This window comes from Paroedura picta, chromosome 12, assembly GCF_049243985.1.
Source record: "Paroedura picta isolate Pp20150507F chromosome 12, Ppicta_v3.0, whole genome shotgun sequence".
In the NCBI taxonomy this organism is placed as follows: Eukaryota; Metazoa; Chordata; class Lepidosauria; order Squamata; family Gekkonidae; genus Paroedura; species Paroedura picta.
This window is the reverse complement of record NC_135380.1, coordinates 12,785,953-12,809,650: the sequence shown is the minus strand read 5'-3', so window position 1 is coordinate 12,809,650 and position 23,698 is coordinate 12,785,953. Positions and strand designations below refer to the sequence as shown.

The following is a 23,698-nucleotide window of genomic DNA, read 5'->3' as shown; positions in this document are numbered from 1 at the left end:
AACGGCAAAGTTGTTTTGGGAACTTACCCCCCAGTGAAACCAGTGGAACAGGGTTTCACAGTTACCACCTTGACTTAGCTGCAGATGCAAAGGTGTTTGGAAGTGGAGATTTGGCCACGATACCCATCTAACTCAGTGAAGAAGGTGGCAGATTTATGATGTCTTAAACCCTTAAAATGTCTTCTAAAAGGGAAGGTGCAGCCTGATAGTCCAGTTTAACCCAATCGCCTCAGAGTATGGAAAGGAAGCAGGGCTAGCACTTGAACGTGAGACTCCCAAGGAAGAAAGGGGTTGCTATGCAGAGAAAAACAATGGTGAACAGCCTCTGCTCATCTCTTGCCTACGTTTTTCTTGGGTGTCATGAGTCTGTTGTGACTGGTTGGCCTGCAATTATTATTAACGAGGGAAAGCAACACCCATTTTGCATTTAAGATTCTCATATGTTATTGAGGCTTCCCAGGTAACAAACCTTGTAAAAGTGATCTTTTCCATATTCTTCATGATCTACCCCTTGCCAGCTTGGTGTAGTGGTTAGGAGTGTGGACTTCTAATCTGGCATGTCGGGTTCAATTCTGCGCTCCCCCACATGCAGCCAGCTGGGTGACCTTGGGCTCGCCACAGCACTGATAAAGCTGCTCTGACCAAGCAGTGATATCAGGGCTCTCTCGGCCTCCCCTCCCTCACAGGGTGTTTGTTGTGGGGAGAGGAAAGGGAAGGCGACTGTAAACCACTTTGAGACTCCTTCGGGTAGAGAAAAGCGACATATAAGAACCAACTCTTCATCTTCTTGCTTGAAATACAGGGAGAGAAGGTTCCTTTTTTTTTAGAAAGTTATGGGGGTGGGGTGGCCCTAAGCTCTGCTCAAGGGAGAGCTTGGAGTAGGGGGGTGGAATCTGAATTTTATTAAAGGCTCTCTCATAATTTGAGTCATAGTCTCCTCCATCTGCAAAGAATAACTTTACCGTATAATTCTACCATATATTGTTATAGTGGCCATCAAGCGGGCATAGATTAAGTGATGGGTTATATCTTTTGGAAAAAAAAAACCCTGCCTTATGAGAACCAACATGAAGGGCCCCAGATGGGGTTTAGCTACCTTGTCTTCCCCCTCCCCTTATTAAACTGAAGTGCCTTCTTGGCACTGTCTTTTGCTGAGACTAATCTTTATTTCTTGCTCCTTAAGGGTATACAGGGGTGATAGCTCCAGAATTTCTCTCTGTTGTGTAGTGAGTGTGCCTGGAACACAGTGTCCCTGGCTTTTCAGCTGTACAAAGCCAAATGAAGTATTTCTCTTCCCAGAACAGGCAGGAATCCTCCCCCCCCCCACAGCTTTTCATGCCGCCTTGTATTGCAAACTCTGCAACTAGCACGGAGGTCCACTTAATACTCTACCAAATTCCTACATGGATGGTGCTTCTGTGTTGGAATTCTTGAGAGATTGTTCAAGTAGATTGGCAGGGAAGGGTTATACAAGTGAGTTTTGTGTGCTGTTTGCCTCTGCTAGCAACCTGCACTCTGTTGGGGCTTAATGTGCATATATTGCAATTGTAATGTGTTTTTGTTATTATGTTGGGAGTGTTCTAGAAGTGTGAAGATGCTGTAAATCCAAAAAGTGCTGGCATTTCATGGAAAGGTACAAGAAATTAAGGCACAGAATGATTCAGAGAGGCACGCAGCTGCTGTTCTGTCCTCCTCGCTAACCAAACAATGCTACAATGGAGAGAATAAACATGACATAAAATAATGAATCAATTCACAGTTTCATTTCAAATTTAGGAGCAACAATTCTAGACCCTTCTGGACCCTCTTCTGTTTAGTATAGAATGTTTTTGTTAGCCAAGAGTTTTGTGATTTGTCCTGTCTTTTAACCATACAATATCCCTAGGATGAGATCACTGTTATTACTGTAGTACTGTCAAATAATGAGGCGTCAAGACATGATACAGCCTACAAAATGAGCTCATGTTGTATGTGGCACTGGAACCCAGCTCTCAAAATTTCAAGCACACTTTACTGGTGTATAGATAAAGGCCGTATCAGATATGACGTTCAAATCAGTTCTACTTTGTGTTATGTTTAAGGCCGTGTGCAGTCTGGGCTCAGCGTACTCCCCATGATCTTGCAGAATATTACGCTCTGCAAGTTTAAACAGGCTGATGCTTCCCGGCCCCAGAGAGTTACACCTGTCCGGACCTGGTGGAATGAGCTCCCGGAAGAACTAAGACCCTTCTCGGAACTCTCACAGGTCTGTAGGGCAGGAGTAGTCAACCTGTGGTCCTCCAGATGTCCATGGACTACAATTCTCATGACCCTCTGCCAGTGTTTGCTGGCAGGGGCTCATGGGAATTGTAGACCATGAACATCTGGAGGACCACAGGTTGACTACCCCTGCCCATAGGGCCTGTAAAATGGAATTTTTCCACGAGACAGTTGGTTGAGGCTGAGTGGTGGAACGTCAATTGGGTCCCCCCACTGAACACCCCGCCATGCAGCAGGGGACGAGGGTGGGAGCATCCAATGAGCTGCGAGGAGAGAGGGCTGTGGGGAGGGGGTTATGCAGTTAGATTTTGCTGTGATACCCATTAGGTAATGAGCCACTCAAATCAGTGCAGCTCTTAGACAGCCCTTCAGTATTGTAAGAAGTCAGTATATACCAACAACAGATATAAAAAGAAGAAACAGATTTTCTATGAGATGAAAGTTTTCTATGAAATAGCTATGGTGGAAGAAAGATATGAGATTGGCCCATCTTAATATCCCGTCTTCAACTTGAAACTGTCAGTTGACGAAAATTACAACTGTTGTGAATTCAATGGAGAATTTTCCCAAGGAAATTCTGCTAACATATATGTGCTTGCAGCATCCGAATTAATGTTCTGCCTGGTGTTTTATTTTGTGACCCCACCCCCAGCTACGGATGCCATTGGAGATGGGACTTTGGCTTCTTCCACCAAGTCAGCATTGAGTGTGTTGCTTTCATTGTCATTGTGAAAGCGGAAACATATGTGTTGGAAACCAGGGTTCCATGGGATGAAGTTCTCTGCACGCTTTCCTCTGTCTCTCCCCCCCCCCCCCGAACACATGTTGTGTAGACAGTCTGCACCGGCTATTTGGGGCATGGTTGTCAGACTGCCATGATGACTTGCCACCCCCCATTTTTGTTTATTTACACGTCTTCTGCCACACTATAATAGTTCTATTGTGTGTGTCAAGTGCTGGCAAGTTGCAGGAGACTTTTGGTAACCTCGTGGGGTTTCCGAGGCAGTTCATTAAGCAGAGGTGGTCCGCAGAGCCTTCCTTGGAGGTCTCCCATCCAAGTTCTGATCCTGGTTAGCTCCTGGGATCGGATGAGATTGGGCTATGCTAAACCATCCCACATCTTAGAAAATCTCAGCATTTAAGTTAAGTGGCTCCTCTAGATCAGGGGTAGTCAACCTGTGGTCCTCCAAATGTCCATGGACTACAATTCCCATGAACCCCTGCCAGCAAATGCTGGCAGGGGCTCATGGGAATTGTAGTCCATGGACATCTGGAGGGCCACAGATTGACTACCCCTGATCTAGATCATTATAAGGCCATTGCAATTACTGGTTTTCTTTTGCAGAAGCTGTCCAGCGATCCAGCATGAGAGAATGCTAGGGAAATGGGCTGATGGGCATGAGAGGCTGATGGTGGGCAACTGATGCCTATGTGGGTGTGATTGAGGTTTACGGTTGAGGCCAGTGTAGGAGGAAGATCTAGTTGGGCCCCCCCCCAATCAGGAAGTATGCCACCCTTGACTATCTTGCGTGATGGTTTTCTTGACACAGCCCCCTACTGCCAGGGTGGCAGCCGTTCCGTGGGGATTAGGACTATTTCCCCACCATATTGGGTTTTTAATGTATTTCTTGTGTGGTTTTAGTGGGTTTTTAAAATTGGGGCTATTGTTATGGGACTTTTTGTATTGTAACCTGCCACATACCGGTACGCCGAGACTGCCAGGTAAGAAATGCAATAACTAATAATAATAATCTCTGCAAGGCAGGAAAACATGCACCATTCCTTCCAGATGGCATGCCAAGGCACTTGGAGAGTGTCCTTTCTGAAAGGACTGCAGTAAAAGCAGGTTTGGGGGCAGAGTGTAGGGAGGACAGTCACAGCCCGGAAACAGGATGCGTAGAGTGCATTGTGTGGGATTTCTCTCCCCAAATTGCTCCAGTTTGGAAGCCAAGGCAGAGGAAATCTTCTCTCGTCACACGTGAACTAGGAACAAAAGCCAAAGACTGGCACTGCTACACCTGCCTTTGACAGGAGGTGAGGAATGCCATTTCCCTTTATAGAAGGCAGGCAGTTCAGTGCATGTGCCCCGACGGATGTTCTCAGGGTGGCTTCACTCTTTGGTTTTACATAGAGAGTGACTGCTGGTACAGAGAATTAAATGGGCCATGGATGAGAAAGGTAAAAATCCTTTCATTTTTTAAAACAAGGGTATATTTGTCCTGCATTGGTGAAATTACTATATTATTGTAAGTTATGAGCAAGAGAATAAATCATCAAGGATGCTTTTTAAATAACTTAATTGTTTTTAATAAGGTTGGATGTACTCAACACTGGATCTGCTAAATTTACTCAAGACCAGGCCTACAGAAACGTTGGTTTTCCTGCCCCAGCATTAGTTTAAAATTGTACCTTTTTGGTTGCAGATGGATGATTATCATTTCAGAGGGTAGATTGGTTGATCTACAGGGGAATAGTCAGGTTTGAGCTCACACCCCCAAAATCTTGTTGGTTTCTTAGGTGCTACTGGACTGGAATCTAACCAAATTTTGACTTTGTCACTTCTTAGTCTCTTTTGGCATCTCCTTCAACTTGGTTCATGGTTTGGACAATTATACTAGTAACCCAGTTATCTTCTTCTATGCATATTTAACCTTAATTTTATTATTAATAATATATAATTTATTTTATTGATTTTTATATGTTATATTTATATACCATCCTCCCCGGAGGCTCCGGAGCCAAGGCCGTTGCATTCAGGGATACAGCGGGTACTAGATGGGGATAAAAGAACTCTGCGGATGGCCTCCCCCTCCCCCTAGGACGTGGAAAGGCTGCACGCAGCTGTTGGGGAACTCACCGACAGGGGCAGCTCTCACGCAGCAGAGATCTGCAGCCTCCAAACCTCAGAGGAAAGTGGAAGGAGAAGGGGGTGGTCGGGTGGGGGATGGAAGGCAATTTGCTGGTTGCTGGACAGACAGGCAAGTCGGTTGGAGGAGGAGACACTCAGGGGTGGGACAGCCGCCCTGAGTGGGTGTTAAGTGATGAGTGGCATTTAAGCCATGAGACCACGCTCCTCCTCCAAGGCCTTACCAGAAATATATTATGTAGATTATTACCCATGTATCTCATAGTAAAGTGGCTGGCCCTGTGTACCAATGTGGCCATGTGCCAATTAGGTAAAAGGTAAAGGTATCCCTTGTGCAAGCACCGAGTCATGTCTGACCATTGGGGTGACGCCCTCTAGCGTTTTCATGGCAGACTCAATACGGGGTGGTTTGCCAGTGCCTTCCCCAGTCATTACCGTTTACCCCCCAGCAGCAAGCTGGGTACTCATTTTACCGACCTCGGAAGGATGGAAGGCTGAGTCAACCTTGAACCGGCTGCTGGGATTGAACTCCCAGCCTCATGGGCAAAGCTTTCAGACAGCTGCCTTACCACTCTGCGCCACAAGAGGCTCATATGTGCCAATTACAGAAGCAATAAAACCAAGCCACTCACAGACCAGATAGGAATTGCTTTGTAACACATGCATATGTCCCCCAGAGATACCTGTGATCTGCTAATTCTAATCTGTTGTTGATCCCTGGCCCCAAAGAAGTATGTCTGGCCTCAACCAGAGCCAGGGACCTCTCAGCCTGGTGGAATGAGCTGCCAGTAGAGATCTGGGCCCCATTGGAGATACCTGTAAAAAGGCGCTCTTTCACCAGGCATATGGCTGAGGCCAACCTAAGTACAAGATCTTTATTACGATAGGGAAATTCCTAGACCATCACAGAGGCTGTGATGTCACATTCCCTGTAACACAGACTTCACGTCCCCATATTTGCCAGTGCAGACTTGGTAACCCCACTCTGTGGTACAGAGCCTATGGGAAACTGAAGTCCTAGAGTGACATCACATCCTCACTGAACTCCCCCCCCCCCAAGTGCCCCCTTCAAATCCCCAGCAGTTTCTCAAGTTGGAGCTGGCATCCTTAGTGTTGGGGGAATTGTGTCGAACCCCCCCCCCCCCCGGCAGCCTATGTTTTGAAGCAACCCTTAATCCAAATAGCTACCTTTAAGGACTATGGTCTGATTATACAAATGTTGGTCTGATTATACGAATGTTCTGATGTGGTTAAATCAGGTTCAGAAGATTAGGCGCCCGCAGCTGCATTCTTTCGGAAGCGGCAAGGGCTGAGAGACGTATCTAGGTGCATCTCTAAGGAGAGGGCCATGCTAAAGGTCTCTGCTGAGTTGTCCTTGGGCTGTGCCAAACCAGAAGCACCACTGTCTAGGCTGGAAGAGCTCAGCTGTCTCTGTTGCCTTTGTCCTGGGGCTGATTATTTCATTTGCCAGGCCCTTGATGTAGCCTGGGTGAATCACAAATGCTGATGTTCCTTTACACTGAAGCCTTTTAAATTTGGGCCAGAAAGGAACTAAGACCAACAACTGAGAGCTTTGTCCTCTGCTCTTCCTGGCAGTCTCTTTTTCTGCTCCCCAAAAGCTGTATCTGGTGCCTAGGAGACCAATTCCCCCCTCCCTGTTTCTGGAGGGAGTTACTACTTAGGATACAGAATGTACTGAAAGGACCCAGCCTTCTGAACGGTCAGCCTGTACGGATGCCAGGGCTTCCTTTTTCCATACACCCTTCCTACGGAGCTTTTAGCATAAATTTGATTCCTAGAAGTGGAAAAGTCCAAAAGAACAGGTAGACTAGCTCACATGCTGCAAGGGAAGAACACCTGTTCTTTGGCCTCCTCTCTCTGATATAGGGTTGCCAGCTTCAGACTGGGACATGCTTGGGATTTTGGGGAGGGAAGGAACCTCAGCAGGGAATAAGGCCACAGAGCAGGGGTGGCCAAACTATGGCCCTCCAGAGGTCCGTGGACTACAATTCCCATGAGCCCCTGCCAACATTCTAGACAAATGTTGACCCTCAGAACTACATGTTTTTGGATGCTTTGGGCTGATCCTGCGTTGAGCAAGGGGTTGGACTAGATGGCCTGTATGGCCCCATCCAATTCTATGATTCTATGTTTAGGAATTACTTAGATTGTTGCTATATATCCCAAATTTTATCAGGCACAAGCAGTGCCAGGAGTCTGGGCTAAAAGTACCCAAACAGATTCATGGCTGAATAAGAGAGAGTCCACTAAGGCAGAGGCTGCGTCCCAAAGCTGACGTATAGGAATGGGCAAACAAGGCAATCCAAAGGAAACTTTCCTGAGAGTAAGCCCCCATTGAATAGGCCTGAGTGGGATTCTGAGTAGACCTGCTGTATCAGACCAAGATGATTTGAATGGGAGGAAATAAGATGCTAGAATCATAGAACTGGAGGGGGGCCATCCTGCACAAGAGCCAGCCTGGTATAGTGCTTAGGAGTGCGGACTTTTAATCTGGCGAGTCAGGTTTGATTCCCAGCTCCTCCACATGCAGCCAGCTAGGTGACCTTGGGTGTGCCACAGTTCTCTTAGAGCTATTCTCACCAAGAAGTTCTCTTAGGGGGTCTCTCAACCCCACTTACCTCCCAAGGTTTCTGTTTTGGGGAGAGGAAAGGAAAGGTGTTTGTAAGCCACTTTGGAATCCTTGGGGGAGTGAAAAGCGGGTTATAAAATAAACAGCTGCTTCTCTTTTCCTGGCAGTATTAAAAAAACAGCATCATTCTCCATCGTAGCTGTCCCTTTGCCTTTTACATCAGGCAAAGGCAGGGAAATTACGGAGGGCTTGCATACGAATAGGTCTCATGACTCTGGGCCTTGTTGAAGCCCTTTCTTGTGTCCCTGTGCACAGCTCCTAATCTAACACTTAATTGTCAGCCAGATGATTCATGTTCTCGGCTGTGTATCAATACTAGTTTTGTTTAGATCTCTGCACCCAGGGCTTTCTTGGAGGCGGCTCAGCTGATACTGAGCATTTGTTCTCTTCCAGTGGCAGGGCCAAAGGCACGTGTCTTCTTTTGCCCCTTCTTAGCCTGGCAGGGTTTTCACAACCTGCGCTCCAGACTGAAGATCATGGAGTGGAACCAAAGAGAAATGCCATCTGCTCGGATTTGGCAATGGGAGACAGAGCCTGCCAAACTGGTATCCTGAGCATATTGGTATTCTGGAAAGGCGGAATATCACTCTGGTTGCCTAAATACGTTTGGGAATCATAGAATCATAGAGCTGGAAGGGGCCATACAGGCCATCTAGTCCAACCCCCTGCTCAACGCAGGATTAGCCCTAAGCATCCTAAAGCATCCAAGAAAAGTGTGTATCCAACCTTTGCTTGAAGACTTCCAGTGAGGGGGAGCTCACCACCTCCTTAGGCAGCCTATTCCACTGCTGAACTACTCTGACTGTGAAAAACTTTTTCCTGATATCTAGCCTATATCGTTGTACTTGAAGTTTAAACCCATTACTGCGTGTCCTCTCCTCTGCAGCCAGCAGAAACAGCATCCTGCCCTCCTCCAAGTGACAACCTTTCAAATACTTAAAGAGGGCTATCATGTCCCCTCTCAACCTCCTTTTCTCCAGGCTGAACATTCCCAAGTCCCTCAACCTATCTTCATAGGGCTTGGTCCCTATCAATAAGCTATTTTATAGTAATGTATTCAGGCCAAAAATATCCAATTCACAGATCTCAAGGTCCCATTATTCACAGGAACCGTTCTCAAAATCTCCCAGCATTTGCCAAGAAAGTGCTGGCAACTCTACCTGAGTGTAGTGAACAATTGGCAATTTTTCCTGATGTGCTCATGTTAAGAAACTAAGAAGAGCACTGTTGGATCAGACAACAGGGCCATCTAGTCCAGTATCCTGTCTCTCACAGTGGTCAACCAGTTCCTCTGGACAGCCAACAACAGGGCATAGAAGTTGAAGCCTTCCTCTGAGGTTCCCTCCTAGCAGTGGTGTTGAAATTGCAGTCAGCAAGTAATTTGGTGAAGTCAGCTCCGAAGGGCTGTTGTTGAACTTGGCTAGGAGCACTGACTTCGAATCTGATGAGCCGTGTTTGATTCTCCAGTCCTCCTCATGCAACCAGCTGGGGGACCTTGGGCTCGCCATGGCACTGGTAAAGCTGTTCTGACCGAGCCGTAATATCAGAGCTCTCTCAGCCTCACCTCCCTCACAGGGTGTCTGCTGTGGGGAGAGGAAAGGGAAGGTGATTGTAAGCCGCTTTGAGATTCCTACTAGAGAAAAGTGGTATATAAGAACCAATTCCTCCTTCAGTGTAGTCGGCGGTGCGGTACCTTTGTACTCACTACTACATCAAGTGGTGACCCTTTTGCAATGGCAAAACCCCAGTTATGTGTCCTTTTTTGCATGCACCGTAATGTTTCAACATAACACTGTAAAAAAAAAGAAAGACTATGTTGCCAGGGAGCCATTAAATTTAGATAATAGTAATAGTAATAAAGTAATAATAGTAAAGAAACAACACAAGCAACCATGTGGTATCAAAGCCTACCACTAAAAAGAATACAAGGAAAGGAACTTTATAGACAGGCATAATTGGAGAAAGCTACATGAAACCTCACTGCGCATTTTGTCTCAATGTTATGACACTGCTATTTTATAGTGATTTTTTTTGCATCATAATGCAATCAACGTATCACTTTAAAACATTGCAAATTGCTCAGGGGACAACCTGAAGGGAGTGGGGGCAGGTGGGGGGGGTGAACATGTGAAACTTATTACACAATAGGGTGGTGGGAAACAATTCAAAACTGAGAATTCCTCATTGGAAAACTGCGAGTTCGGAAATGAAGGAGGGGGAGGGAAATCATAGGAAAAGTGGATTTGGAAAATGCAGGGTAATAGGTCACTAATTTTGGATCCACTCCTAGGGAGACAAAAAGTTGCGTGGAAACTTACAAGCTTCGATTAGTTAAGAGCGCGGATTTGTACTTGTTTGTACTTGTGCAGAAATAGCCCCAGCATTACTCCAGATGTGGGTGAGCTCATCTCTTTGCCTGGGAACTCTGCGGAGTAAAAGGAAAACGTGACACACTAGCAGCCCTTCACATTTTCTGCTCTGTTGGGCACTAAGGAAGGGAAAGGTCAGGTTAGCTGTGCTGCCTGTCGCTGCCTTAGCCTTGCTTTTTCTAAAAGCTGGGGAGTCACTGGGGATTTTCTGAAAGATCACCATGGCGAGGACTTGTCCATCCTCAGCTCTGTCTTGCATCACTTGAAATGATGGCTGCAAAGTGTCGGCCATTTGAGCCTTGTCACCAGTTAATTAAACCTTTCATTGCCCGCTAAAGTGAATTTGCTGATTGAGGACTTAAAGAAGGGGCATCAGTGCTGCTGACAGCCAGCAAAAATGCTCAAGGACTGGGATGCAAAGATATCCTGGTTCCCCCCTCCTTTTGACAAATATGTCCTGATTAAGTCATAGCTGAAGAAAATGAAATGTGTTTTACAACGTCTCAGAACTTGTGGACTTCCTCTCCACCTCTCTTTATCCAGGTGGAGAATAGATAATTTGGTGCATTCCCAAATGCAAGAGGAAGGAAAAACATCACAGTTATAATGTCATGCTAACAAGTGTTTGTTTTCTTTCTTTCTTTCTTTCTTTCTTTCTTTCTTTCTTTCTTTCTTTCTTTCTTTCTTTCTTTCTTTCTTTCTTTCTTTCTTTCTTTCTTTCTTTCTTTCTTTCTTTCTTTCACTAGATCTATTAGAAGGGGTCAATATCACCAGCCCAGTGCTTTTAATTCACGGTACGGTTGGTAAGCCCGCCCTCCTCTCCGTGAAATACACCAGCACGAGCAATGATAAGCCTGTGATCAAGTGGCAAGTGAAGCGGGACAAGCCTGTTACTGTGGTACAGTCGATTGGCACAGGGATTATTGGGAACCTGCGCGCGGACTACAAGGATCGGATTAAAATCTTTGAAAATGGCTCCTTGCTGATCAACGAACTGCAGTTGTCTGACGAGGGCATGTACGAGGTGGAGATCTCCATCACGGATGACACCTTCACGGGCGAGATGAATATTAACCTTACAGTGGATGGTAAGTGCGATGTAGGAGGTATAATTTAATGTTATCCTACAGGTGGCCAAACTGTGGCTCTCCAGATGTTCACAGACTACAATTCCCAAGAGTCCCTGCCAGTATGTGCACATGCTGGCAGGGGCTCATGGGAATTGTAGTTCGTGGACATCTGGAAAGCCACAGTCTGGCCATCCCGATCATGGGATTATAACTGAATCTGTGCAAATATGATGTCTCTGACCTTCTAGTGTTTCACGTTGCTTTTATGCTTAAGAGAACAGGTTTCAGCCTCTGCTTTTACATTCTTGAATTCCTAATTAAAGAGAAAGGCGAAAGATTTATGCGATCTGAAGAGAAACCAGAGTATTTTATATTTACTTAAATCTGAATTTTTAATTGAAGATAAAATTAAAGATAAAAATTAAGCTATGTCAGAGAACAGCTGGAAGTAGGCCTGGATTACAGTTCTGTGGAGGGAGATAAGAAATCTTGACTCTGAATGTGTCAGAGAAACCAGAAATTGGAAGGAGGATCATTGTCCATGGGGTCGCGATGGGTTGAACATGACTTTGCACCTAACAACAACAACAAATTTGGAAGAGGTGTGGTGCACGTGAAATCTGTACCCAAGTAGCACATTCTCAATGAGCATGTGTTTGAGGGAGGTGGAGAAATTACTATGATCTTCCTGTTATTTTATGACAGGAGTGTACCCACATTCCAAGGCAGCTGTGAAGCGCAGACAAATCTCAGGGTAGCAGTGGCTAAGTTTCCTTCCACCATTAGTAGTTTTCCTTTTGAAGAGCCACTGCTAAATTTCTTTCTGATCCAGTTTCAAAAGTACAAAGAGCCTTTTGTCACTGGCAACTTAAACTATGTTTTAAATATTGAACGTAACATCTTAAAGTTTTTATGTTGTCAGAGCTTTTAAAATTTTATTGGACTATTACTGTTTTTTCTCTTTTTACGTTGTCTTAGTTTTTAACTGCTTGTATTTTAATTTTGGTCTGAATGACCGTAAATAAACATTGATTTGATTTGGCTAAGTTTCCTTCCACCATTAGTAGTTTTCCTTTTGAAGAGCCACTGCTAAGTTTACCATAAAGCCCCAAACTCCCCAGAACACATCATGAAAAACCAGCAAATCCTGGGTACAGGTAGCTACTTAAAAATATAGGATCTTTCTCAGATAACCTGCTCTTCTTTGATCATCTCTGATCATCCCATCTGTGGAACAGAAACAGGAAGAGGCTATAATTGTAGGGGAGAGGTCCTTAAAATTGGATTTGCTTGTTATTTCATGTTCTCATTGCAAAGAATTAATGAAGGGTTTCCTTCCTTCCTTCCTTCCTTCCTTCCTTCCTTCCTTCCTTCCTTCCTTCCTTCCTTCCTTCCTTCCTTCCTTCCTTCCTTCCTTCCTTCCTTCCTTCCTTCCTTCAGTTCCCATTTCAAAACCTCATGTAGTCCTGGCTTCCTCCACTGTATTGGAGCTAAGTGAATTTTTCATGTTGAACTGTTCGCATGAGAACGGCACCAAGCCCGCCTACACCTGGCTGAAGGATGGCAAGCCACTCAGCAATGACTCCCGCCTGATCCTCTCCCACGATCAGAAGGTGCTCACTATCACCCGAGTCCTAATGTCCGACGATGACACGTACAGTTGTCTGGTAGAGAACCCCATCAGCAGTGGCCGGAGCGTCCCCATAAAACTGACAGTGTACAGTAAGTACGCCTGACGCAGAGAGATGCATAAGGGAGGAGGGGAGGGAACTGGAGGAGCAGGAAGGCCCATGTGGTGTCAAGAGAGGAGCCTCTGGGGAGGGCGGTATATAAATATAATAAATAAATAATAAATAAATAAATAAACCAGCTGGTCTTGTGGAACTAACTTTTATGAACATTTGAGACTTTCAAATAGTGCAAGTGAATCAACATTTAGTTGGGCTGGGAGGGATATGCTGGCGTCTTACGTCCTATTATTTAGAATCAGAATCACACAGAGCTGGAAGAGACTGCCAAGGGCCATCTAGTCCAGCCCCCCAGCTTCTCAGGGTCTTAAAAATCATACACTCCTGACAGGTGCTCATCCAATCTCCTCCTAAAAAATCTCCAGTGAAGGAGACTCCACCACCCTCCAAGGCGACGTATTCTATCTACGAACAGCCTTCACCGTCAGAAAATGCATTCTAATATTCATGTGGAATCTCCTTTCCCATAATTTGAACTCACTGGTCTTGGAAACAAATTGCCCCCCCCCTTCCTGTTTGTATTCTCCGTATTGGAAACAAGCCAATACAGTTTCTTTTGGAAGAATCGACTCTTTCCAAATGCATGGTTCTGTTATATACAGCAGCAACAGTTATATGTTGCTGCTGTATATAACTAATATGTTTCAGTGAAGAAGGGGGTGGATAGGATTGTCAATATGTGATTTAGGGAATACTAGCCCAACTGCCTCTATAGCTGAATCAGCAATTCAGCTATTTCAGCTATTCCCTCTGTTTTTGGCCCATCAACAAAGCCCTCCCTTTATCTCCATCATTGGCTCCTTCCAAATGCATGGTTCTGTTCTATACAGCATCAACAGCAAATATGCTGCAGAGTAGAAGGACTGGGGTAGGTTTGCTAACATAGGATTTGGGCCATACTAGCATGAGTGCCTCTATGGCTGAGTTGATGCTCCTTTCGCCATTGGCCCATTGACTCAGCCCTCTCCTCTTCTCCTTTGCCCTTTTCTCTCGGCATGAACCCTGATCGCTTCAGGATGGTGGAAGAGTTCCCCCTATCCAGTTGTCAGAACTCCCTTCTTTTTGCTCAATTTGCATTTCAGGACACCCCACCTACACAAAAGTCAGCTTTCTTGCTCCTTTCCTTCCGTCGGTGCAAAAGCCGGAGCTGACCCAAGGACAAGCCTCCTGGGCAGAATCATGCAAACTGGGTCAACAACTTAGAAGTTCCATCACTTCCAACTGGCAGCGATGAGACAATGCCAGAGAAGGAAGCAGGGTCTCCATGGCATCCATTTAAAACAGCAGCTGTGAAATATTGCCTGCAAAGCTCAGGCCACAGAGATAAATCAAGGGCAAGACTGGATCTGTGCAGACTGTGTCCAGATGGCGCCGGCCACTAAGAGCTCCAGTATTTCTTTCACTGGATTTTCACGCAAAGAGTAGTTCTGACTTCTAAGGAAACACGTTTTGTTGACTGTCCCTCTCAACTAATTGGGCTGAGGGGTTAGGATAAAGAAGTGACTTCCAAGGCAGCTTTGTCTCAAGTTAAACAGGGTTTTACTTGTGCTGAGTCTACATTCCCCGGCTTAAATAATTTGTGGATTACATAAAAGTCCCTTGTTCATAGCTAACCTCTTTGGGATCAGGAAGGAATTTTCTTTCAGGCCATGTTAGCCCAGGGATCCTGGAGGTTTTTTGCCTTCCTCTGGGCTAGAGCAAGAGTTACTGATGGGAGTCAAGTAGGGAGGTAGATGTGGATTTCCTGCATTGCACAGGGGGGGTTGACTAGATGACCCTTGGGCTCCCTTCCAGCTCTATGCTTCTGTGTTTCCTCCATCACTGCAATCTGCCAAAATGTCAGCAAAGCTCAAGCTCTCAGAAATCAATACATTAAAGAAGAATGTAGCTGTGTGGGAAATTTAAAAATCCCACAAGCTAGGACTGGGGGGGGGGGATCTCTATAACCTCCAGTGATCCTGCCTTTCTGCCCCTTTTTGTTCTTATATATTTTTAAAATTCAACTTAGCTCTGGCTTTAATTGTTTTAGTGACACGGGTTTTTAAAAATTGGTTTTAATGGTTGTTAAGAGGCAACCGCTACGCAAAACTATCCAAACTGAGCTTTCCGACAACCACAAGCAGTTTAGAAAGCTGTTGTTTTAAAGAATTTTTCATCGAGTGTTCTCACGGGCATTCCTCGGCCACAGTTACCTATGAAATGACTCCCAAGGAGGTTCAAGCAGGCCATCCTGCAGAGGAAAATATCTTGTATGGATGCCTTTAGGGAGATGATCTCCACAATTACAGTAGCAAAAAGTTTGTCAGATCTTTGCTGGGCTGTCAGTATAACCTGAAATGAAGAGTTTGGCCATTCCTGACCCTTGAGAAGAGACCGCCTGGGAGAAAAACGCAGTTCCTGTTGGGGTAGAAGTGTGGCTTGGTGGAAGCAGAGGATGCTGCCTGGTAGCTCAGGGCCAGAACCTGACTATATTTTGTGCCAAAGGAATGCAACTTGATGGATATTGTAGCAAACCGCATATCAAATAGTCTCATAAAGCCAAGAAGGAAATATCCTGGCCCTTGCTTCTGGCTCTTCCACCTGAAATCTCCCCCTGGAGTTCCGGAGAAGAAGGCTAAAGCCTCAGGCCTTGAGTTTGAGTACTGTTTGTGTGACCCCTATTGATTTGTGGCTTGAACTTCTAACTCCTCTTTCCTCTTTCCGCAGGAAGGAGCTCTCTCTATATAATCCTTTCCACAGGGGGGATTTTTCTTCTCGTTACATTAGTGACCGTCTGTGCCTGCTGGAAACCATCCAAGAAGTATGAACTTAAAATATACGAGGGTACAAATACCTTGGACAAAACGTGTAGCTGGGAATATCACCTTCCATAATCAATGCTTGTCTATTAGTGATGCATGCTCAATCTGGCCAGTATTTCCCCCCGTCTCCGCCCCCTCCCCCCAAGTAGCTGCCCTGCATGACCATCCATGAAGAGTGCCCCAAAATCCCATGTGAAGGCACAGAGGGGCACTGATATCCTGGACACCATTGCAAGGGGCTATTTGCTGCAAGGTTGCCAGGAAGGTTGGTAGAAGATTTGAGGGTGGGGACAAAATTCCAGCAGCCTATGGGATAATGCAAGTCATGTGATTTATTTTCACAATCTGTAATTTGGGTATGAACAGTGTGAGCAGGGGGCAGAGGACCACTTTCCTGGGGGATCTGGTGATGGCTCTAAACAATCCATGCTTGCCACCCTGCACTCTTTGGAATTCTCAACCCCTTCTCCCCCTCAGGTGCTTTTTCAGCCAAAGGTTTGCTCCCTTCCTCCGGCTGTTTTTCCCTCTGTAGAGAAAGAATAGGGATCCCACATGTCTGGCCTTTATTTTTGTGTTGGTGCTTGAAGAAAAGGGCTTCAGCGTACACAATCCAGCATGCAATGGAGCAATTGTGTGTTAATTTCAATAATTCCACGTTTGCCACATGCCCGTTCGCTCCACTTTGGAAAAGCATTCTAGCGAGATGGTAAAATATAGGACTGAGTTGCAAGCTGCCCAGTGCAAGTGCATTGTTTCCTTTCTTGCGGGAGGATATTGACAAAATTTTGGTGTGTGTTTTTTTGGCACCCCAGGAACAAACACAAACTGGAGAAGCAAAGCTCCTCTGAATATGTGGATCAGAATGATGAACATTCAAAGCATGAAGGTAAATAAAGATCCCCCAATGACTGAATCACAGGCTAATGTCTTGTATAGGAAATAGTCGTATGTTATGTGTTGGACGTTTCCTTCCTCAGCTATTCCCATTTACACCCTAATTACATGCGCATTGTAAAGCACGGGCAGGTTGATGTGTGACTGTCCAAAAGACTTGAGTACCAATTAATTTGAAAAGTTAGATTCCTCTTGTGGAATAGAAGGGCCCATAATTATTATAAAGGTAAAGATATCCCCTGTGCAAGCACCAGGTCATGTCTGACCCTTGGGGTGACGCCCTCTAGCGTTTTCATGGCAGATTTAATATGGGGTGGTTTGCCAGTGCCTTCCCCAGTCATTACCGTTTTACCCCCCAGCAAGCTGGGTACTCATTTTACCGATCTCGGAAGGATGGAAGGCTGAGTCAACCTTGAGCTGACTGCTGGGATTGAACTTTCAGCCTCAGGGACAGACAGCTTCAGACAGCATTTCTGCTGCCTTACCACTCTGCGCCACAAGAGGCACAATTATTATGCAGGTTGCCAAATATTGTGCTCACGTGCATAGCACATGGGAAAGACAACTAAAGCTTCATTAATGGTGTTTTAGAGGAATTTTTCTACGCAATTTTATACATATATCTGGCAACCATGGAATTGTAACTATTCTAATCTTTCTCATCATCAGTTCTTAGAAAATGTAATTTTTGTCGCCCAGTGCTTATTACCAATGGTTTTATCTGGCCGCAGTGCTGTAATAAATAAACGTGAGTTAAATGCCAATTGATTCAGAAACCTGCACCGCAAACCACAAAAGGAGAGTTGTCTCGTGGCATCTGTGAATTTGTCCTACGGCTGCATCAAGTCAATATTTCTCTACAGTGACTGTGACTAGGCTGAACGCGAAGGGAAAGAGGGTATATTTGCCCAACTGAAATTGTCTCAGCACTTGCTGATTCCAAGTATGCCATAAGTGTTGATCCTGGTGTTGAAGTGGTGGCTGAACGGCGTTTGCATCGGTATGACTCATGGGTGTCAGGCCAGAGTTTTGGTGACTCATGCAAGAATGTTGGTTTTGGGTGCCTTTAAGTCATCAGATTTTCAGCGCAATTCTCTGAAGAATTACTCTGGTGAAGCTCTGCATTTTTTGTCTGGGAAGCCATTCATTCCCCCTCAGTTTTAATGTAAACAAAACATAAACATTGATTTTTGTTGTCCTTTGTATGCAGTTGAGATTGTTCCTCGGAGTGGAGAACATGAGCGGAAGAATCCAGTGGCTTTGTACATCCTGAAGGACAAAGTGAGTGGTTAACCTCGATTTTAGAAATTTCTGTTATGAGAAAAAGTATTTTATGAGACAGATTCCTTTCAAGAGATTTCCTATTTTACACTTTTTTATTTCACTTGGAAACCACACACTTTCCTTTGCTTCTGAACCACACCCCTCTTATTAGAGGGGGAGTATCTATTTGTGTTTGAACACAAATCTCTTCAATACAAGTTGGACTCCCTAACACCAAATGATTACCTCAATCCCTCTGCTGTGACTCATGAGCGACATCTGCTGCTCAAAATGTATATAGCAATCCACTGTGCTGAACACGGACCTACAATTCCTATAATCGACCCATGCAAAGTCCCATTCCTCAGCTATAAAATGAGAAACAAATAGTAGTTTACTATACTGGATAGCTGTGAGAGCATGAATAAATTTTATTTATATATACACGTAATAAAATATATTTATAAATGAAGTAGAATCCTCTTTCTGTTTTAGTAGGCATGAGGGGGAGATGGGAGGGATGTGTGACTCACACCCTTCGAGAGTGCTGTTAGGGGCTTCATCAGGCCAATTTCCCTCCCCCCTTTTCTTTTTGTTCTGCAGCACTACTGCTGCTGGCATACCATTGATCCTTACAGGTGCTGTGTTTGCCTCATTCTAATGAGGCCATTTTTCAGGGAAGAGTTTGTGTAGAGTTTCATCTTCTCTAAATTTACAGGGTAAATATTTGTCTCTGTAGCTGAGGGACTCCAACAGGTGTGCAGAAAGACCCTACTGATTTGTTGCTGTGACAGAGTACACTTTTAAAACCTTAGAAGTGCTGTGTAAATGGATAGAGGGCTATGAAAGGTTAATTCTTCAAAGAGCCAGAGCTTTGAATGACAGAATGACAGAGAACTGATTAGTTAGCATCAGTTGAGCAGAGACAGGCTTCTGAAATGGATGCTGAGTTGAATTTGCTCTGATTTCAGCCTTAGCTGAGAGCAGTTTAACACAGATAGAGAACTGGGGGAAAGTTGGCAAGGATGAGTGGGTAATCAAATGGAGACTTTCATTTGGGCCAATGAAAGGGACTAGATCTTCTAGTGAGAGGAGAATTTCCCTACTCAGCCGAACAGGGAGTTAGCTCTGAAGAGTGCAGAGATCCCTGGTTTTGGTGTCATTAAAAAGTGCATTGGGAGATCTTAAGAGTCAGTTAAAAACTCAAGATGAATACTGGTGTCAAAGAATACTAGAAATGTACTAAAAAACATGCTGTGTTCTGCAGAGAGTTGCACTAGATGGCCTGTATGGCCAGCTATGATACTATGATTCTAGAGTGTTTGGGAAACCACTAGAACAAAAGCCGTTCAACATAAAGATTTTAAGTAATTATGAATAGCCCAAGAAACTCTCATTAGCCTGAAATATAACTAACGTATATGCATGTACTGATTTTACCTCAGAGCTGAGTATCTTGGTAATTTTGAGTTACTTTGGGAATTTTAACCCGGATTTCACCTGACCTTTTCCCTCCATGTTAAATAAAATATTTTGTTAACTTTGAATATAAAAACTTCTCAAGTGACATTAAAGTCATGTAAATTAAAGGGGGGGGGGGCTCTCATTTCTTCCCTCAGGTTCCTGGGCTGAGAAAACGGCCAAAATATTATACAGCGTCATGGTGGGGGCAGCCAGAATTATTCAGGAAAGAAGAAAACAGACAACTTGTGTGGCTCAGCCACAGAAGGGAAAGCAAAACAGAGGGAAAACCTTGCCTCTGAGGGAGTAAAGTAGATGGGGCAGTTATAGATGCCTTATTAGAAGGGACTGTTATATTTAAATGGGAGAATCCCTCGGGAAAATGCTCCAGGTTTGTGAGTGCTTTTCCCAGCCCAGTGCAGTAGAACTTCTAAAATATAATACTATTCCGTAAATATTTTTTAAAAAATTAGCTAGCAATCCAGATGAGGGACAGGTTGATTTCAGGGGAGATGAAATTCATTTCTGGGTTGCTTACACTGCAAAAAAAGCTGGCTGACTCCAGATCTGTTGTTAGCTGCCCTTTCTCTACATTCAATGAGGTCAAAGGTGGGTAAGTTTCGAGTCTCCCTATCGCAGCTGGCTACACAAGAAAGAACCCTTTGACCTTACTTTCTCCCAGAGGAATGTTGCCAATCCATCATCTTACAGAGATAGACAGCTGCTGACACAAGTATTTAGATTCATTACAGTTCGATCATGTTTGATCTCACTTTCCATCATTGAGAATGATTTGTACCCAGTCAGCTTAGTACTGAGGCTTCTGCATTTGCAGAACACGTTTAAGCCATGCCTTCCATCCTGTCTGTGTATCACGTGCAGGAAACATTTTTTTATCATTTTGCTTTTTTTACTCCCTCAAACAGAAGTAAATAGGAGCACTTACTCACTAGGGTTTTGTTCTAGTTTTAAGAATGGGTTTAAGAATGGGTTGAAGGAGGAGGGGAAAAATATCACCCCTTGGGGGCTCTTTTACCACCTGGACTGTGAATACAGAGGGATGGGTAACTGGGGCAGTGAGATCACTGATTCAGCAACGTAACGATGGATCGTCTGAGAGTTCAGCTCTGTAGCTGCATCAGAGGCCATCGATGTACCCAAAGCAACTCTCTTTTCATTAATTCAAGGTAACTACCACTAGGGTTGGGTGCCTCGGCCACTTCGGCAATCACGGAAGCCCAAGTCTGCCAGCGCTGCGGCATGGGGAAGAGGTGGCACTGGCACACCAGCCGATTCTACTTCATTTGGTGTGGGACAAATCCAATAAATCAAAATAAACTAAGATGATGGGAAAACCTTCAGGAAATTGTGGGATAACCTCAGATGTGATTCCAAGGACTTGACTGGGCAGGGTGCAGTGTACATTGTGTACATTTCCCAGGCTCCTGATCGCAGTTTTCTGTTATAACTTGGTTTTGCTTCCTGAAGGAATCTCCAGAAGCAGAAGAGGAATCTCTTCCCGAGTCCAGGAATGCCGCGGAACCGGTACCACCCAGTTACTCCAGCTCTCCGCCTCCTCCCGGAAGGTCACCCGGACCCCCCGTCCGGTCCGCTCGCAGATATCATCGCTCCCCAGCCCGGTCTCCAGCCACCTCCAGAACACACATATCTCCCACCAGGTCCCCCACCCCGCCGGGACGCCCCCAAAACACCACACGCTTGGTGCGGACTTCTGGAGTTCATATCATCCGGGAGCAGCAAGGGGAATCCAGCCCGGTGGAGATCAATGCCTGTGGATAGTCAGCAGTGCATGTGCAGTGAAGAAGCCTCTCTCTACCTGTGAATGTGTTTGGGGAGGGAGGGGTGGCAGCAACGAGTTTGCACTGGGCATGTGTACATGCGAACGCATATTTCCTCGAAAGGGAAGATGATTGGATTCTGCTTGTAGCTAAAAGTGAATCACACTGTACCACTGGCTGGATGGACCCGCTTTAAAAAAAAGTTTACATTAGCTTCAACGCTTCCCGCTTCAATATGTTGTTGTTGTTTTTTTAAAGGCACTAACTTCCTGTTTGTAACATTCAAGGAGCAGCACCACACAGGTGTGACTAAAGCTTTAGCTTTTGGGGACGCCAAACTAATTGTCTTAAAAATCTGATGTTTCTATCCAAGTGCTTTGGGATGTTGTGTGCGTTAACCAAGCGTGGGAGACTGTATCCACCGGGAAGAAGAAGAGTTGGTTCTTATATGCTGCTTTTCTCTACCCGAAGGAGTCTCAAAGCAGCTTACAATCTCCTTCCCTTTCCTCTCCCCACAACAGACACGGTGTGAGGGAGGTGAGGCTGGGAGAGCCCTGATATTACTGAAGAAGAAGAGTTGGTTCTTATATGCCGCTTTTCTCTACCTGAAGGAATCTCAAAGTGGCTTACATTCGCCTTCCCTTCCCTTTCTCCACAACAGACACCCTGTGAGGGAGGTGAGGCTGAGAGAGCCCTGATATTCCTACTCAGTGAGAACAGCTTTCTCAGTGCCGTGGCAAGCCCAAGGTCACCCAGCTGGCTGCATGTGGGGGAGTGCTGAATCAAACCCAGCTCGCCAGATTAGAAGTCCACAGTCCTATCCACTACATCAAGCAGGTATCCATCCATCCATCTGTTACGTGTCTGGACAGTGTTGTCAGGATATCAGTTGTATCTACATACATTTAATTGTTAAGATTTCTTATTGGGAGGAAGGAGGCATGGTATAAATAGCCCTATCTCAGAATCTAAGCAGGGTTGGTACTGGGATGGAAGTCCACCAAGGAAGGCAATGGAAAACCACCTCCGCTCCTCCATTGTTGTGGTCCCAATAAGTTGACTGTGACTTAATGGTAAAATAGCTTATTATGCTTTGAACGACCCATATTGATCTGCATGCTCCTTTTCTCTAGCAGCTGCCATCAGCTGTTTACTGATGGCCGCTACTGACCCTAGAAACCTTAATCAAGTTTGCATTTCAGGATACAATTTCAGATATTCCTGATCCACCGCTAGCTTTTCTTGCCACAGACTCTGACTCCTATGAAATCACAATCATTTCACAAAAGGACTCCCTCAGACAGAAGTTCCACTCCCCGCCTAGGATAACAACCTGCTTGGTGTTGTTTATTCTGGATTAATTTCAGTTGGACTTCCCGGAAGTGCGGAAACCCACGCTGATCTGTGAATAAACGTATATCCAGAAGTATGGACCTAGCGAGATTTGTTTGGCTGTCTCCATGCTTGAACATGTGTCTACATACCTCTGTGGGCCAAACAGCGTGCTCGGGGAGGTGTACATTTGCCAAGAGCTGAATCCCAGCTTCCGAGACGGAAGAGCTTGAGGGTCTTTTTGGTGCAATCTGGGGAAGAGCTGTAGTTCAGTGATACAATGCACGCTGTGCCTCTGGAAGGTCCCAGGTTCAATCCCTGGTGCCTCTTCCTCATTAAAGGGGGGTGGATAGGGGGGGCTGGGAAGGGCCCTTGCCAAAGAGTACCTGTTGGTTGGAGTTATGTGCACTCGGCTAAACATACCAACAGCCTGGCAGGCCAAGGTGGCTTTCTATGTTCACGAAAACCTAACCATGGCAAAGTTCTGCTTTGTTAAGGTAATTTTTGTGGCTCTCTTTGGATGTCAGTAGATGAGGCAAGGCATTGCTCTGCTCTAAGGAGTTTGCACTTGCAAGCCAAGGCATCACTCTTGGTAAACTCCACTGGCTGGAAGAACGAGCCATGCAATCGTGTTTATCTATTTTGTCCCCTCCGGGCTGGAAGTGCCAGGGTGCAGGCGTCAACTTGAATGAAATGCCAAGTTTGAGACGTGATTTATGGCGTTTGTCAGATGGATATAAGTTATCTGTTGCATTAAATCTTAGTTGAGAAAGTGTTTGTGAGACCTCATTTCTTTTTGCAGCATGTTGCTCCTGTAGGAAAAAATGCTTCATGTGAGGTGGGTAGGATGGAGGTGCATTCCTTGGCCCTGTCTTGGTTGTGGCTCTCACCTTATGACATCATCGTTCAATCCGTTTTGGACAGCTTTATACAGAAAGAGTAAACAAACCAATACAACATTGCTATCAAGGGCATCAGGTTAACCCTGAAAGGGGATAATATTAGGTTATGGAAACTAAGTGTTTAGTGCATAGTTTTGTTTTGTTTTTTTTGGTGGGCATAGGAAATATGGATCATGCAGAATTTTTAATCCTGCAGGACGGAAAGGCAAAGAGGAAAATGTCCAACAAGGTTAAATTACAGCTGAGATAAAAGATTTTCCATGTCAGATGAAGCAAGAAAGAGC

At 45.2% G+C, this 23,698-nt stretch overlaps 1 protein-coding gene across 5 annotated transcripts in view; it reads left to right on the top strand.

The window, feature by feature from the left end:
- The window catches only part of HEPACAM (hepatic and glial cell adhesion molecule), a 28,668-nt gene extending 5,381 nt beyond the window's left edge, over positions 1-23,287 (top strand). For all 5 annotated transcript variants that reach the window (XM_077305496.1, XM_077305499.1, XM_077305498.1 and 2 more), the window contains 6 exons: positions 10,891-11,232; positions 12,655-12,936; positions 15,669-15,762; positions 16,576-16,649; positions 17,868-17,938; positions 20,870-23,287. In XM_077305496.1, the coding sequence (XP_077161611.1) occupies positions 10,891-11,232; positions 12,655-12,936; positions 15,669-15,762; positions 16,576-16,649; positions 17,868-17,938; positions 20,870-21,181 (1,175 nt within the window). In that variant the 3' untranslated portion in view covers positions 21,182-23,287. The remainder of the gene's footprint in view (positions 1-10,890; positions 11,233-12,654; positions 12,937-15,668; positions 15,763-16,575; positions 16,650-17,867; positions 17,939-20,869) is intronic.
- The last annotated feature ends 411 nt before the right edge of the window (positions 23,288-23,698 follow it).